The sequence below is a fragment of the Drosophila tropicalis genome, unplaced genomic scaffold, assembly GCF_018151085.1.
Source record: "Drosophila tropicalis isolate 14030-0801.00 unplaced genomic scaffold, ASM1815108v1 contig_979, whole genome shotgun sequence".
Lineage (NCBI taxonomy): Eukaryota > Metazoa > Arthropoda > Insecta > Diptera > Drosophilidae > Drosophila > Drosophila tropicalis.
In genome coordinates, this window is record NW_027173482.1 from 3,305,292 (window position 1) to 3,322,629 (window position 17,338).

General features: G+C 38.8%; 2 protein-coding genes across 2 annotated transcripts in view; one reads left to right on the plus strand and one right to left on the minus strand.

Annotated features, from left to right (window-relative positions):
- Positions 1 to 17,338, minus strand: part of LOC137586292 (BOS complex subunit NCLN) — a 192,668-nt gene that overhangs the window by 151,100 nt on the left and 24,230 nt on the right. The window contains exon 2 of the mRNA XM_068302301.1: positions 9,491 to 9,569. Within this exon, the coding sequence (XP_068158402.1) occupies positions 9,491 to 9,569 (79 nt within the window). The remainder of the gene's footprint in view (positions 1 to 9,490; positions 9,570 to 17,338) is intronic.
- Positions 5,709 to 7,006, plus strand: LOC137586294 (large ribosomal subunit protein uL3-like). The gene is given in 2 exon segments (XM_068302302.1): positions 5,709 to 6,162; positions 6,165 to 7,006. Coding segments are annotated over 2 exon segments (1,191 nt in total). The 3' UTR covers positions 6,902 to 7,006.

Consider the following 17,338-nt stretch of genomic DNA (forward strand, 5'->3'; position numbering starts at 1 on the left):
AGAAGAGTGTCGAAAGATTTGGAATTAATAAACATGTATCTAGAATTTATGGAAAAATATCTTTAATTGGGACACATGTCAGAAACCGATAAAAAAATTCCCACTCATCCACACTATTTTATTCCCCAACAGGTAGTTTTAAGACCTCAAAGCACGTCGACGAAATTTCGTGTTGTATTCGATGCATCATGCAAAACTTCGTCATAAACATCGTTGAATGAAATGTTGATGGTTTCAAGAAGAGCTGTACTCGACTTTGCTTCGATTTCGTTTGCATAAGTGTACCTTGACCGCTGACGTCAAGAAAATTTATCGTCAAGTAATGGTGCATGAAGCAGATCGAGATCTCCAGCTCGTTTTGTGGAGAAAAAACCCAGATTATTCTTTGAAAGTGTTCAGGTTAAACACGGTTACGTATGGTACGGTTTTGTTAAACACGTCGAAGATAAGACCATTTCTATTTTCGTCAAACGCGCACTTCAAACACGAAAATTACTGCAAACAACACTATCCACGTTCAAAATTTTCTTCAAACGCAACACGTTTGTCATACAAATTTGAGTTTGGATACACAGCTTTTACACAGCAACGCCGATAACAATCTCAGAATCAGGGTGACATCTCGTTTATTTGATCCGTTATGTCCCCTAATTATTAGAGAAAAAATCTTAATGCAAGAACTGTGGCTAAAGAGACAGAATGGAACGAATTAAAATCATTCATAGTAAATATAACGTAAATAATATTAGAGAGCTCCGCCCATTTAGCATAGCACTGTTCGTTTGCTTTTCTTCTAAAGCGGTTTATTTGTAATTAGTGTCTGACTTAAGTACAAATACATTTCTTATGGTTTACAAAGGTTCATCGGTCGGAGAGGAGTGGTCAACTGCGACAACGCGACGAACTTTCTCGGAGCGATCAGGGAGCTGCTGGATCTTCGTCGCAAGATCGAAGGCGAGGTGGACGCAGTTCGCGAATTCGCGTCAAGATGCGGATGCGAATTTGCATTCATGCAGGTGTTAAATCTGCAAAGCAGCGCCAGCCTAACAGCAGAGGAGATGGAGACGGTGCTAGTGGCATTCGAAGCCACATTAAACTCCAGGCCTCTCGGGGCAATAAGCCTGGACCCGAACGACGGCGAGGCCATAACAACCGGGCACCTGTTGGTCGGAGGGCCGCTGAGGGCACTGCCGCAGGGACCCCGGACCAGGAGAGTCGCAGCGGCTTCTTGTAGCGAGCTGTTTCATAGCTCAAGCGGGCTCACTGCGGTCCACAGCAGCGACGACGGCTCGAGTGGTGGCCACAAGCGTAGCGCCGCACGGCTCAATCAGGGTAAATGACGTTAAAACGTCGGAAGGATCGATCTACAAAAGAGTGATCCACAAATTGGCACCCTTGCCGATTTTTTGAAGGCCTTATAGCCCTCCAAGGGGGCCGGTGTTAGCGCAGATGAGCGCTAGTGTATTGTTCGTGTCGTCATTTAAAGTTTAATGTTGGAGTTGAGGGCGAGCCGAGAGCGTGGGAGTCGCAGGAAGCGAATTCGCCCGCTCCGCCTCGTTAGTAAAAGAACAATATGAAGAATATAGTCAGTCGAATGCTATCTCTGCAATGCATCCTCGCGGTGCTCCTCATTGAGAGTTGACATATCATGAGTCATCATCGATTTGTTTGTTGGGAGGGTCTAAGTTTCAATTTCTGCTTATTGACAGTTAAGGCTGTTGACATATCATGAGTCATCAACGTTTTGTTTGTTAGGAGGGTCAAAGTTTTTTCGACTTCGTCGTAATACTCTAAAAGGTACAATTCACCTTGTCTAAGCACATTTAATTTTTGTGTTATGACGCGAGCTGGTGTTTTATCTGCGTAAGTGAAGTCTCGTCTTGCTATTATAGCATCGAAATTTAAAGCGGTGTTATAGGATGAAAGTGTTGAACTTTCCGTACCTCTTTTATTTCTGATTATTCCCATTGCTTATTAGTGCGCTGTACTGGTATTGTACGGAACAGATCATAAGCAAGTGTTGCTGCTGACCGCAATTCAACATATTCTGCTTGACTACCACTAAATTCTGGAACTGATCTTACTATGTATATCAAGCGGCTCCTTACACTCATTTTCTGGTACTACTTTTACCGTTTCATACGTTTTTACGTTTTAAAGGAGAAATTAAAGGATATCAATAACAAAATTCTCACACACATGAAATACATTGACTGCAATTCCTAAATATTTTCTATTTAAATGTATGTTTTGCCGGCTCGAGGTCAAATTTTCTTTTGTGAATAAAACAAAATAATAATATTTTGTCTTGTTCTTTTCCGATATATTTCGACCACTCATCGGTGGTCGTCTTCAGGGCAACTATAAAAACATTTAATTGTGATTAACTTTAACATAACATAATTTAACAACAAGAAACACCTACTTATTTTTACACGTCCGCACACTGTGACGTGGAGCTACACACTGACTTGTCCCTAATAAATACCGATGAGTGGTCGAAATATATCGGAAAAGAACAACACAAAATATTATTATTTTGTTTTATTCACAAAAGAAAATTTGACCTCGAGCCGGCAAAACATACATTTAACAATAAAAGGTCGCAAAAAATCAACAATTATTTTCTATTTAGTTATACTAAAGTCCCCAGGTGTCAGGCAAGTGTCTGAGTGATGGGCGGTGATGACGATGTTGTTTTGTTGCGACTTTAGTTCTTCTAATTTTTTATTTACCGACCGACTTTTATTTATGACCGACTGGCCGACTCCTAATATTACTAGAAACAAAACTTATAATATCTTATTAAGACCCAAGAAACCCACAGCTAACCAAGAATAGCTGATTCAGCGTTTCGTGCCATTCAGTTGGTAGCCGCAGTCAACGCGCCTCAGCTGGAGGATTGTAGCATGTTCTGAAATATCATGTCAATAATATTACAAATATATTGTAGCACTTTGTTACAATATTTACGTGCACAACATTCAAGTGCAATGCCTCTTAAGTAACGTGATCACCCATGAGCGCATGGTGCTGGACATTGCTGTGTCGGCAAATATAGCACGCACGGCCGCTCTGGCCCAATATGCAATATGATACATCCTCACTCTCCCGCTGCTGCGGCATATAAACATACATACATTCTTTTAAGTAAACAATTATACATTAGCATACCGCTCCACTGCCGGCGTCACTGGCAGCGCGTCACTGGTCTCAGCTATAGTTAACAATTGTTATAGAATTAAGAATCATTTAATAAACCTAACTCAAGACGAAAAGACCTGCTTGTGTTTCTTACTTAAAATACCAAGACAATATAATTGTGAAGACATACTACATGGCGACCGTGACAGTGGTCACTAATTAGCAAAAGTGACCTGGAGGCAAAGCGGATCTACTACATATACTTAAGTTGTTTACACTGTCCGTCACATCTTTCGCCATCCCGCCTATCTGGAAGGAATCATATATTATTCCTCTTCATAAAAAGGGGAAGAAGTCCGAAGCCTCCAATTATAGGGGTATTTCTAAATTGTCTGCCATACCAAAAGCATTTGAGAAAATAATAACATCTCAATTGCAGCATTTTTGTAGATCAATCATTTCGTCATCCCAACATGGGTTTAAAAAACGTAGATCGACAACTACTAACCTATTAGAATTTACATCTCACTCAATCAAAGGGTTCAAGACTGCCGTGCAAACTGACGTCATTTATACTGACTTCAGCAAGGCCTTTGACTCTGTTAATCATACTCTGCTTTTATATAAATTAAACGCACTTGGCATCCCCAGCCTGACTTAGGTGTTCTTATGGACCATAAATTAACTTTTAATCCTCATATTTCTGCTACAGTTAGTAAACCTATGAATGTTCTTGGGCATGTGAAACGATGGTCAAAAGAGTTTGACGATCCGTACACAACCAAAAATCTGCATATTTCTTTAATCTGTCCTATCTTAGAGTACGGATCTTGCATATGGTCACCTTAATATGAGACGCACCAAAGTAAAATTAAATCTGTTCAAAATCAATTTCTGCTTTTTGCTCTTCGCGGTCTAAATTGGGATCGCAATGTCAATTTGCCATCTTAAAAATTTTATTCATCTATCCTTAAAACACTGTAGTTCTAACTATTCTTTGCATGAACCTTTGCGAGTCCTATGTTCTGATTACAATCTTCTGTATCCCGTAATCAGATCAGAAGCCTCTCTTTACCTTGTGAAAACTTCTATTTTATCACATTTAGCTCGTAATTAGCTGTAGTTAATCATATTTTTAATTGTTTGTTTGTTTTATTTGTATTTGTCCACGCGATCGTGCCGTCCGATATGCGGCTGCGCCCCACGGTCGGTCGGGCGGGAGGTGGACAGCGCTCTGCTTGGGCTCTGATTCTGAGACAACATTTTTTTTTACTTTGATTTTTGATAACAAAATTAACACGTTTGGTGATATATTTGATGAACCCAGTATGGGATTAATATACACAAAGACAGTGGACTCCACTGCAAATTTAATCAATAAAATAGAGTCATCAAATGTTGATTTAAAGCTAACAAATGTACTTTTATTAATAATTGTACTAATAAGGAGCGCATATGTATTGTACAAAGCATACAGACTATGTGTAGCAAAAAGAACCTTAACCATGCTAATGACCTTGATAAGGTCTAAACAACATACATATGCATCAATTATTATAAAAGTGCATTTCAACAAAAGTTTTCCAAGACAAATAATAATAATTTCATTTTTACAAATAAAAATACATTTTCAATTGGAAATTTCAATTGATTAAATATAGGTTAACTAATTAGAAAAAAAAGGAGAAAAAAAATGAGCACACTAGACAGGTATTTCAACAAAATAGTACGTAGGAATCCCAGCATAGTATCCAATTTAATTGAGGTTTTTAGAAGCGAGCATAGCAACTCACCTCAACGCTAGATATGTTTAGTACAGATTAGGTTAGCTTACCTTCATATAACGGGAGAAGAGATGCACTAGGGTACAAATGAGTTTCACCCTCACAGTACCATATGTATGCTGTTATAAAAATGCAGCAGGCACGCTTTGATTCTACCTAATGGATGAAGCCCAACAATAAAAAAAAAAAAATATTGTTGAACAATATGAGTGGGATAGAAACAAGATATCTTCAAAAGTACATTCCTTTCCTTGATTTCCTGATGTACTCAGGTGAAACAAACTACAAATACATGGAAATTAAGAACGGGATAGCCAACAACTATAAGTTCAAAAAATATATATTGTATACCTTATGGAAAAATCCATAAAGGTGCCAATAGTAGACTATTGGCAAGGAAACCTAAATATAAGGATGTGCCTGAATGGGTAAACCATATCTTTCAAACAGGTATAGAAACGTTTAATATAGGAGATTCAGATGAGGAGGTAGATAGATAAAACAAAAAAAAACCTCTAAGCATGGAATGAAAGGAATTACTTCTCCACATCCAAAACATAAAAGAAAATTTTAAAAAGTCGTATAAATGTGTAACACTCAAAAAGAAACGATAAATAAGCATGCAAAAATTCTTGTTGATTCTTTCAACGAAGCGAGAAATTTAGCGCATGTTAATAGAGAGAATATAGGTAAAATGAACTGGTCAAAGATTTACAACCTAATGATCAAGATACGTGCTTTTTTTTTGCTTTTCAACGTGTGGTGAAGTGAACAGACGCCATGTCTCATCGTAAATTCTCTGCGTCTCGTCATGGCTCCATGGCGCTCATGACGTCATCCTGCAAGGTTAAGGCTTTCCCTAAGGATGATGCCACCAAGCCAGTTCATTTGACTTGCTCTGTGGGTTACAAACCCGGTATGACCAACATTGTGTGGGAGGCCGTCCGTCCTGGTTTAAAGATCATCAAGAAGGAGGTTGTAGAGACAGTAACTGTACTGGAAACCCCACCCATGATTGTTGTTGGTGCCGTTGGTTACATTGAGACTCCATTCGGTCTCCGTGCTTTGGTCAATGTCTGGGCTCAGCATATGTCTGAGGAGTGCCGTCGTTGCTTTTACAAGAACTGGAGCAAGAAGAAGGCTTTCACCAACGCCAGCAAGAAGTGGACCGCAGATTTGGGCAAGAAGAGCATCGAGAATGATTTCCGTAAGATGCTGCGTTACTGTAAGGTTGTCCCATTGCCCATTCGCAGCTCCGCTTGATCAAGCAACGCCAAAGGAAGGCCCACATCATGGAGATCCAGCTGAACGGTGGCTCCATTGAAGATAAGGTCAAGTGGGTGCGTGAGCATCTCGAGAAGCCAATCCAGGTTAGCAATGTCTGTGTCGGTGTGACCAAGGGTAAGAGTTTTAAGGGTGTCATCTCGCGTCGGCACACCAAGAAACTGCCCCGAAAGACCCACAAGGGTCTGCGCAAGGTCGCTTGTATCATTGCTTGGCATCCATCTCGTGTGTCCACCACGGTTGCAAGTGCTGGTCAGAAGGGTTACCACCACCGTCCCGAAATCAACAAAAAGATCTATCGCATTAGTGCCGGCATTCACACCAAGGATGGCAAGGTTATCATGAACAACGCCTCCACCGAGTACGATCTGACTGATAAGAGCATCACCCCCATGTGTGGCTTCCCCCACTATGGTGAGGTCAACAACGACTTCGTCATGATCAAGGGTTGCTGCATTGGCTCCAAGAAGCGCATCATTACCCTGCGCAAATCTCTATTGAAGCACACCAAGCGTTCGGCCCTTGAACAAATCAAGCTCAAGTTCATCGACACCTCATTCAAGATGGGTCATGGTCGTTTCCAGACTCCTGCCGACAAGCTGGCCTTCATGGGTCCCCTCAAGAATGATCGTCTCAAGGAGGAGGCTGCTGCCACCACCAGTGCTGCTGCACCCTCCACCACCGCCTAAGAACAGAGCAAATAAAATCTTTGGTATTACGCTTTTTCTTCTACCGAAAGATGACGGTAGATTAAAGAACTTAAAGAAAATAAAATGCGTTTTCAATAAAATAACAAAATATGTAGCTCTAAAAAAAAACCTAACTTCTATAAAAAAAAAATATAATATCGACATATTTGTATCGACAGTACTTAGGTACTGTAAATAAAAGGTAAATACCTTTGAGCGTAGACACATGTAAAAAAGAAACAGAGCGAGAAGATAAAGAATCTGAAACAATCGAGGAAGAAATAGAAGAAAAAATTCAAACGACAATAAGGCAGAGGCAAATGCTCAAAGAGCATATATGAAAGATATCTCAGCCGTCATCACAGAATTCAATGGCCAAAAAGAGAATCTTCAGAGATTTATAAGAGCCTTGAGGTTGGTTAATGTCACTAAAGGAGATTTTGAAAACATAGCTGTTGAGGTAATAAAGTACAAAATTATTGGCCGAGCACTATGCAAAATCCAAGGTTTGACAACAATCGATGCAATAATAAAGAAATTGCAAGAGAATATAGTCGGTGAAACATCCGACGTAGTAAAAGCTCGATTGTCCAAAGTAGTACAAAAATGAAATATCAAAGAAGCTAACATCGGCTATGCCGAAGTTTATATACCCTCGCAGTCCTTGGCAATAATATTTTTACATGTTCAAAATTTGTTTTCTGGAACTATTCATTAATATACAAACAAAATTCTTTTTCCCTCATTCCCTAAGCGAAGCAACGCACGCATACACATACAGTTTATGTAGCGTTACGACTGTGTGTGTATGCATTCTTTAGCGAAGTCTGCTGATGATAGAACTTGGTGGTTCTTAAAATAGCTATACAGACAACCTGCTCACCTTTTGTGCTGCCTAGAATTTAAAATCTTACAAATAAATCAGTAAGATTGACCTGAAGCCCCGCTCAAACAAAGTTTTTTGATTAACTTTAATAAGGTCGAAATCTAGACAAATACCAAAAACGGAAGGCCCGCCGTATTAAACTTGCTGTAAAAAACCCTCTTTTTTGCATATAGTACAATATACTATTACAAAATATTTGGGCGCGACGATTAGTTGGTTAAAGCGAAGCCCTTAGACTAATTCAGCTGGCGCCCATGGGTATGCTACTTTTAGATTCTTTAGCGAAGGCTTGCTGATGATAGAACTTGGTGGTTCTTGAAATACAGACAACCTGCTCACCTTTTGTGCTGCCCAGAATTTAAAATCTTACAAAAAAATCAGTAAGATTGACCTGAAGCCCCGCTCATACAAAGTTTTTTCATTTCTTAATTTAATATATCTATTAATGACTGTGCCGAATTTGATGAAGATCGGGTGACTATATCATATAGCTCCCATAGGAACGAACGGTGGAAAACAGTGACTATGATCATTATCTTTGTTATTTCCTATGATTGTAGGCTACGTTCTTCCACATTGATGGCTTATAGGTAAGGAAAGAGTTACCAAAAAAGTTGCAAGGGTATACAAACTTTGACGCGGTCAAAGTTAGCCCCGGCCAGAGGGTTTCTTCTTACTCGCTGCCTTTATTTAAATTTTTTTTTAGCCAGGTTGCTTATTAGGCAAATATCTAAAAATAGTTTTTTTTTCCTTTGTCCAAGCGGCGTAATTTCAGAAGATATTAAGAAAAATCAAAATATATCCCTGTTCTGGATAAGATTATAAACAGTCTTTTACCTAAAACCAATCTTTGTTTCATAACGCATCGAATACGAAAATAAAAAATTATAAGATCTGTCCATCTTTTTTAAGTGGCTCACTTGGGAGATTTTCACACATATATATAAATTCTTTATACATAAACTTAATCAAGTTCTTTCTTCTAGTTCTTCTAGAGCTGTATGATATAGTGGTCGATCCTGACAATTTTCATACTTTATCTTACCCGGGTAATAAAAAGTCCCCAAAATAAATTTCATCGCGATAGCTTCTAAGATGGCTGAGTAAAACGCATACGCACCGACGGACGGACGGACGGACAGACGGACATGTCTATATCAACTCAGCTACTCATGCTGATCAAGAATATATGTACTTTATGGGGTCGGAAACGTCTCCTTCTATGCGTTACAAACATCTGACTAATTTTATAATACCCTCTGCAAGGGTAAAAAAAAAACAATCAAATTAGTAAATTTCTTAGGGATACTCCCACTCCCTTAACAACTTTTCGTATATACCCTATGGGTGCATAATATCAAAACATCACCGTGATAACTTTTAAGACCAACGAACAGACGGACATGGCTATTTCGACTCAGCTTCTCATGCTGATCGAGAATGTATCCTTTATAAGGCCAGAAACGCCTCCTTCTGTGCATTTCAAACATCCGACCAATTTTATCAGGTGTGCTGTTATGCACAGCAAAATATAGTTTATGCAGCGTTTCATCTATATGCATGTGTGCGTGTGTTTACTCTGCTACTCTGTTGATGTCAAGCAATGAAGTAGTAGGCTGCTGGTCAGGGTTTGATCTAACGCTAGTAAAAACATAAAAAAAGTTGCATCCCAATAGATTCTCAAATTGAAATAGGGCACTCACCGAGTAAAAACGACGTGACGAGCGGTGCTCCACGTGTACAGCGACTTAACTTCCATAGATATTCCAAATGTGCGACTACCTGAAATTAATATAAATAAACTTTTTATGCAATTTAAAACAGTTTAACTTTGTTGGCAACTGTCAGTCTTCAGCAATTCAATGCCACCAATAATTTTTTAGTTCATTTAAAACTGCCAATGCACTATGGTTCAAAATCCAGATTTTGTGGCCTCAAACCTCAAAAATTTGTTGAAACAAAATCGTAAACAATTTCTTGTTGGACAGAATACTTTGAATATATATACTTTGAATATAAAAAAATATTTTTGTTTTAACTGCACCCCTGAAATTTTGGCACACTTTTAAGGTCAGGTGTTTAGTCAGCTGTTCACTCTGCCAAAAAAAAAGATAGAAATTGTAGGCAAAGTTTGAGCCAGTGTAAAAAATTAATAAACAAACTTTAAAATAACTTTTGTAATGCATAATATTAATCAAGGTATGTCAAATGTAAATACTGCACGAAATTTTAATTTGTATATGTTACCTGTTTTTTTGTGTAATGATTGTTAATGAAAATAACTTTCTGTGAATTTCTGCGAAATTGTAATTATAGTAAACTACAGCTCAAAGTATGTATTAAATTATGTTATGATTACTTTTTCCGAGGTAAATTTATATTAATCCCAAATTGATTTAGATCACATTACGTATACGCTGCGTGGGCTAGTATGGGAGGTCAAGAGGGCGTGGTCAAATCACTCCAATTTTTTTTATTATGCAACCTAACATGGTTATATGTGTAAAGTTTCAACTCTGTAACTGCATTCCTTCTAGTTAATGCCACAAAATCTGGATTTTCGACCATAGTGCAACGTAGGAGCTTCATATTTTTTAGTTCATCTGTAAAAAAGCAGCTGTCTATCGTCATTGAACCGATTTTGTGCCTGTAGTAAGCAAAACTTTTTTGCTCTTGTAATTTGCTTGATTTGATGAACAAAGCGAGATTCATATGCGATCAATCGAATCAGTCTAATCCAAGTTGATTCCCTTTCCCCATCAAATGGGGAATATTCAATATGCTTTTAATTGATTGTCAAGAATTTGGTTTTGAACTCAAGCTCTGCTGCTGGCTTTAAAAAGGATCAGCAAGTTGGTGGTCTATTCATTGCCTCTGAGTATAGGGTTCAATAGTGCAGCCAAGATGGTCCCTTCTACCATAAATCAAAGTTAATTAATTCACCCGTCAAGCGCTACGTTGTATTGTAGCATCTTCACATATTGACTACTCACTGTACTCAGTGACACAGTTAAATAATAATACAATAGTACAAACATAAAATATATATTTTTTATTATTATTTATTATTAATTATTATACAAAATAATATAATAACTAACGGGTTAAGAGTGCTAGCTGCTAAGGCCATCGACTCGACCGTTAACTTATATCTTATTGAGTAACTTAACTTATATCTTATTTACATCTAGGAATTTGATTACTAATTTTATGCTATTGGGTGTGGGTGAAATAAGAAGAGAGGTGGGTTGGGTTTGGCCAAATAGACAAATCCTTGAATTATGCAGTTGTGGGCAGGTATCCAATATGTGTTTGGTTGATAATTCTCTTTCACATTTCGGGCATCTGGGCATAGCTTTTCCATTTATCAGATGGTCGTGGGTTAAGGTTTTCTGTGGCATGAAGGTGAATATCGGACTGGTTCCATGCTTGTGTTAAATTGTTTAAGCCTATGATCGTAACTGTCCCATTGAGTGATTTCTTTTTTTCTTAGTATCTCTTTAATGTTGCGCCATAAGTCTTCTCTAACACCAGGGATGACAGTTAGGCAAGGAGAATGTCCTGCCTGTTTGGCCGCTGCATCTGCAAGCTCATTACCTTTTACGCCCATGTGACCATGAGCCCAAAGGAGTTTTATTTTGCTAGCGTGTTTTATGCAAAGATGTCGAATTTCACATATCAGGCTAGTTTTGGTTGTATATGTTATTAACTGCATTGAGGGTAGAAAGACTGTCGATGCATACTATGAATTTGCCTTTAAGTTCGAGAGCGTGTTTAATTGTTTTAAGGATTGCAACCGCTTCGGTAGAAAATTGAGAAGTATGAGGGGAGAATTCCAGATGAGACGAGGGTTCCAGATTGGCTAACGAACGCGAAGCTAGTGGAGTCAATTGTTTTCGATCCGTCACTGTAAAGCCAGGTCCAGTTAGGGACTTTTTCCGTTTCGGCAGCTAGCATTTGCTGAAATACATTTTTGGGTGTTTTTGATTTTTTTTAATAAGTTGAGAGACGTGTTCACGGTGTGGTCCGGAAGTTGCCAAAGAGGAGATGGGCTGATTTTGTTCCAACGATATGGCATATCCATCTGCGGATAGTAGACATGATTTTGAACCTTCGTCGCTGTTTAACCGTCGTATTGAAGTCTTTTAGCAGAATTTGGTTAGTCTAGCAGAGAATTTTAGGTATATGCTTAAAAGTCAGTTGCGCAGCTCTCGTCTGTACTTCAGGAAGCCCAGCTTGCGCTAAAAGGCATTTCGTCGGAGTTGTGGGGAAGGCACCAATGCTACGACGTACTGCGCTGCATGGTATGCGGGGGAGAGCAATTTGATGCCAACATCAAACGGCGCACACCATCCATAGATTGCCAGCCCATAGTCGATTTTGGCCAGTATTAGGTCTCTTGTCGCATGAATTGATGTTGGATGGACAAGAGAACGCTTAGACCCAAGAGACTTAATGATAATAAGGCGCTTGTTAAGGCTATCTCTAAGATTAACACAATGTTGCTTAAACGTAAGTCTACCGTCGAGCGTAAGGCCGAGAACTTTAAGACTAGTTGTATATTTTAACGTTGTGTTATTTACCGTTAGAGTTGGATATGTACAACGATGTTTTTTACAAATATGAAATAATTTACATTTGTTTAAGGCAAGAGTGGCCCCTGAGAAATTACCCCATTCAACGATATCCATGAGTATTTGTTTAAAAGTAAGAAATAGTAAATTTGTATTTTTGCAGTTGCTGAATATTATAGCATCATCCGCGTAAACAGAGAATTGTATTTTTTTTGTGCTTTAGTATTATATTATCTAGGGAGTGGAAGGCAATCATGAACAATACCACTGAGAGTGGTGATCCTTGAGGAATGCCGTTGTGTAATTTATAGGAATTAGTTGTGGTATTATTAACTCTAACACGGATGGATCGCTTGGTCATGAAAGCCTTTAGCGGACGTTGACGATACTATGCGCAGTACGTTCAAACCCCTACGACACCAGAACATAGCCTGTTTCGCGCGAGCACAAGCAGATAACTGCCCACCTCCCACCCGACCGACCGAGGAGTGCAGCCTTATAACGCACGGCACGAATCGCGTGGACAAATACACAATAGAAAAAACAAACAAATAATACTATAGCTATCTATTAACTAAATGGGATAGGATAGATGTTTTAAGCATATTAATAGAAAACTCTGAGCTGATTACAGGGAATAGAAGGTTGTAATCAGAGCAGAGGACCCTAAAAGGTTCATGCATAGCATAGTTAGAAGAACAACGACTAAGGGATAAAGGTATTAAAGGATGTCTACTCCGTCTACATGGTACCGACAGATTCACCTAAGCTAATAACTCGGCGAGTCGATATTACCAATTACGAGCTTGTGCATAAAAATGACACCAAGCATAATTCTACGGTTAGGTAGGGACGGAAGGTTAATCAAGAGAAGTCTACTAGAATACGAAGGCAAATTGACATTGCGATCCCAGCTTAAGCCACGAAGTGCAAATAGCAAGAACTGCTTTTGAAGGGATTAAGTCTAATCTGGTGCGACTCATATTGAGGTGACCAAATCCAAGATCTAGAGAAGTAAAAAGAACTGTAGTTGTATAGGGGTCGCCAAATTCTTTTGACCATCTTTGAATCAAACCCAGAACACTCATGGCCTTTGCGACCGTGGTGGAAATATGGGTGTTAAAATTTAACTTATGGTCCATAAGTACGCCCAAATCGTTCATATTGTGTAGACGTTCTAAAGGACTATTGTTTAGTAAATAAGTGACCAGTTGTGGAGACTTACGAAAAAAGTCATTACCTTACATTTGGTAGTGTTAAGATTTAATAAATTAAAGTGGCACCAGGACTAAAAATTTTTTAAGATCAGCTTGTAGCCGACTAAATGAATCCGTATCTATATAAGTAAGACAAAGCTTGACATCGTCAGCATACATAAGCACAATGGCTGATGGAAGATTGTTAATGAATAATGTGAAAAACAGAGGGCCAAGATGACTACCTTGAGGTACACCAGAAGTCACAGGAATGAAATTGGAAAAAGAAGACTTAAAAAGTACCTTCTGTTTTCTATTTGTTAAATATTCTCGAACCCAAGAAAAGAAAAGGGGTTGAAATCCAATGTCGTTCTGTTTAGAAAGTAATAGAGTATGATTAACAGAATAAAAGGCTTTGCTGAAGTCAGTGTATATGACATCAGTTTGTTCAGCATTTTTGAACCCCTTGATAATTATAGAGGTAAATTGTAAAAGGTTAGTGGTTGTAGACCTACGTTTCACAAGCCCATGTTGGGATGGCGAAATAATAGAGCTGCAAAAATGTTGCATTTGAGAAGTTATAATTTTCTCAAAAGCTTTCGGAATAGCGGACAATTTTGAGATACCCCTATAGTTAGAGGCTTCGGACTTTTTGACATTTTTATGCAGAGGAATGATATACGAGTCCTTCCAAATATGTGGAAAAGAGGAAGATTTTTTTCACCAAAATGCACCTTTCTTTATTGAACATTTGTTTATTGTTTACCTTAATTTGAAAAAGAAAAATTATTTTACTCAAAAGTTACAAGAAAATATATGAAATTTCAGAATTTCATGCTTGATGAAAATAATAGGTACACTTTAATTGACTAAGTTTTATTTATTTATTTATTTTTTGTTTTCAAATCACTGAAAATCAATTTTTGTTTCATTATGTGATTAATATGGAGTGTATCCACCTTTATTTTACCATTACTTTTCCCATCCGGTTGATTCTATAGCTTAACCCACAAGGTATCGATGGGGTTCAGATCACGAGACTGACTGGCCCAAGCGAAAACCACTCCAAACCTAGAAAATTCGGACACTTTGGAATCCTTGAGAGCCATTGGATCCAAAATGGACAATGATATTAATGTTTTTCCAATTAGGGTATGACTACAAATGGCTAATCTATCAGTTCGTATCGAAGGGTTCCTTTGATGCGAACCAAAGATTTGATCATGTAGCAAAAAATTCCTAACGACTATTTCAAATGGGCAGCATCTGAAGTTAAAAAAAGGGGCGTAATATCCTTCTTATAGCCAAAACCTTTGATCACCGCTATAGTGAAGCATGGTGTTAAAAACTTTATAGTGTGGGGTTGTTTGTCTTGGTATGAAAACTGTCCAATATTCCTAATATTATGCCATGCCCAGTTGCAGATGGTACAAAACTCCAATGCTCAAATAGCAAGTGGAGTGGAGTAAGAAAAAAATAAGTCTTCTCTTCGAATTCCAGAAAGAAGTCATTTTATATTACGGTTTCATGAGTTAGCTCTTCATGAGCCATGCAATAGAAGCTTTGAACATGTTGATGTAAATTCAGTGGTAGAAATTCCATAATTTTAAACAAATAATATAAGAAATCTTAATATATACAAATCTAAGTTAAGGATGACGTCTCCTCCAACATACCCCCCTTTGAAGGATGAAGTATGACTCCTTCAATTTACATAAACGTCATCTCTTAAAAGCAATGGGGCAAGTTTGCAGATTGGGCAGCGAATAATTCCTTTCTTGGTGCGAACATCAGCTACTCTGACCCTTCCATCTGCCCCAAGTATAGCTTCGACCACACGACCAGTAATACAGCATTGCGGTGGAAGATTGTCTTCATGGATTAGAACTAATTGATCTTTTGCTATGTTGCTTTCGGGATGCAACCACTTAGAGCGTTCTTACAATTGATGTACATAGTCGCGCTTCCAGAGTTCCCATAAGCGTTGCTTAAGATAGGTCACCTTTTGCCAACGAAATAGGTAAAAAAGTTTTGAGACATTCACTACCGGTTCAGGGATTGCTCGCAATGAACATCCAATCAATAAATGTGCTGGCGTCAGGGCCTCCTTGTTGGATATTGGACGGTGGTTCAAAATCGCCTCCACTTCAATTGCAATCGATTGAAGGTCTTCGAACTTCAAACGAGAAGAGATCAAATTTTTGATGAGCAGAGTCTTCATTGCCTGCGGCTTCCCACAAGCCTCCAAAATGGGTAGCGCGCGGTGAAATAAAACTGAATTCAAAGTCGGCATTTCGGCAAAATTTCTTCAGATTTTTTACATTGAGTTCTGAACAGAATTGCCGTTTGAAGCTTTCAAGTTGCGAACATGCTCCGACAAAGTTGGTGGCATTGGGTATGCCACGTCGTCTGATAAATCGCTTCAAACAGAGAATAAAATTATTAGCAGTGAGGTCTGAGATTAGTTCTGTATGAATAGCCTTTGAAGAAAAGCAAACAAATATGGCCAAATATATTTTGTACGGAACTTTGCTTCGAATGCGGTACGAAGTGAGGAATGGTCCACATAGATCGACTCCGCATATCAGAAACGGGCAATCGGCCAGGAGACGGTCAGCTGGGAGGTTACCCATTATTTGTCGCTTTAGTACTGGCTTGTAATGATAGCAATGTGTGCAACTTCTAACAACCTTTCGGACTAAAACGCGCGCATTTACGATCCATACTGTTAGGCGCAGAATCGCTAGCGTCCAATGGTATGTCATCCATAGCAAGACGGGCCCCAACGGACGGATAAGTCGAATATTTTGAGATCCGATCTGTTCATTTGATATGAATGGATTCAATTTTTGAAGCTCCGGCTTCAGACTTCGTCCTGCTTGTAAGTCCTTTAGTTCTAAATACATCACTCTAAATGGAAGAGATTATATGATTAAAAGTCAATTTAAATTCTTCTACTGAAATGCTTTTTGTAGCACTTATCGTATTATTGCGATTAATAGGAATTTGGTTGAAAACTCGTAAAACGTATGCAAAGACTCCCACTGTCATACGAAACTATGATAGTCCACTACTGATCTGCTCAACTTTGCTCTTTTCTTTATGTGCTACATTTCAATACCAGGGTGTTTCGCAATTCTAACTTTTTGGGCTCGAAATCTGTCTTTTTTTCAGATTTCGGACAATGTAATGTATCAAATGCTAAGAACTTTGGTCCATGAAACCAAATTATCTGCATCAAATCGCTAGCTGCGCATCCACGCATTTCGGGCATCTGGGCATAGCTTTTCCATTTAGCAGATGGTCGTGGGTTAAGGCGGAGTGACCAGTTCTGAGGCGGGTGATGATATTGCAATGTCTTCTGTGCAATGAAGGTGGATATCGGACTGGTTCCTTGCTTGGGTTAAATTGTTTAAGCCGGAACTGTCCCATTGAGTGATTTCCTTTTTTTCTTAGTATCTCATTAATGTTGCGCCATAAGTCTTCTCTGACACCAGGGATGACAGTTAGGCAAGGAGAATGTCCTGCCTGTTTGGCCGCTGCATCTGCAAGCTCATTACCTTTTACGCTCATGTGACCAGGAGCCCAAAGGAGTTTTATTTTAACTGCATTGAGGGTAGAAAGACTGTCGCTGCATACTATGAATTTGCCTTTAAGTTCGAGAGCGCGCTTAATTGCTTTAAGAATTGCAACCGCTTTGGCAGAAAATATTGAAAAATATGAGGGGAGAATTCCAGATGAGACGAGGGTTCCAGATTGGCTAACGAACGCGAAGCTAGTG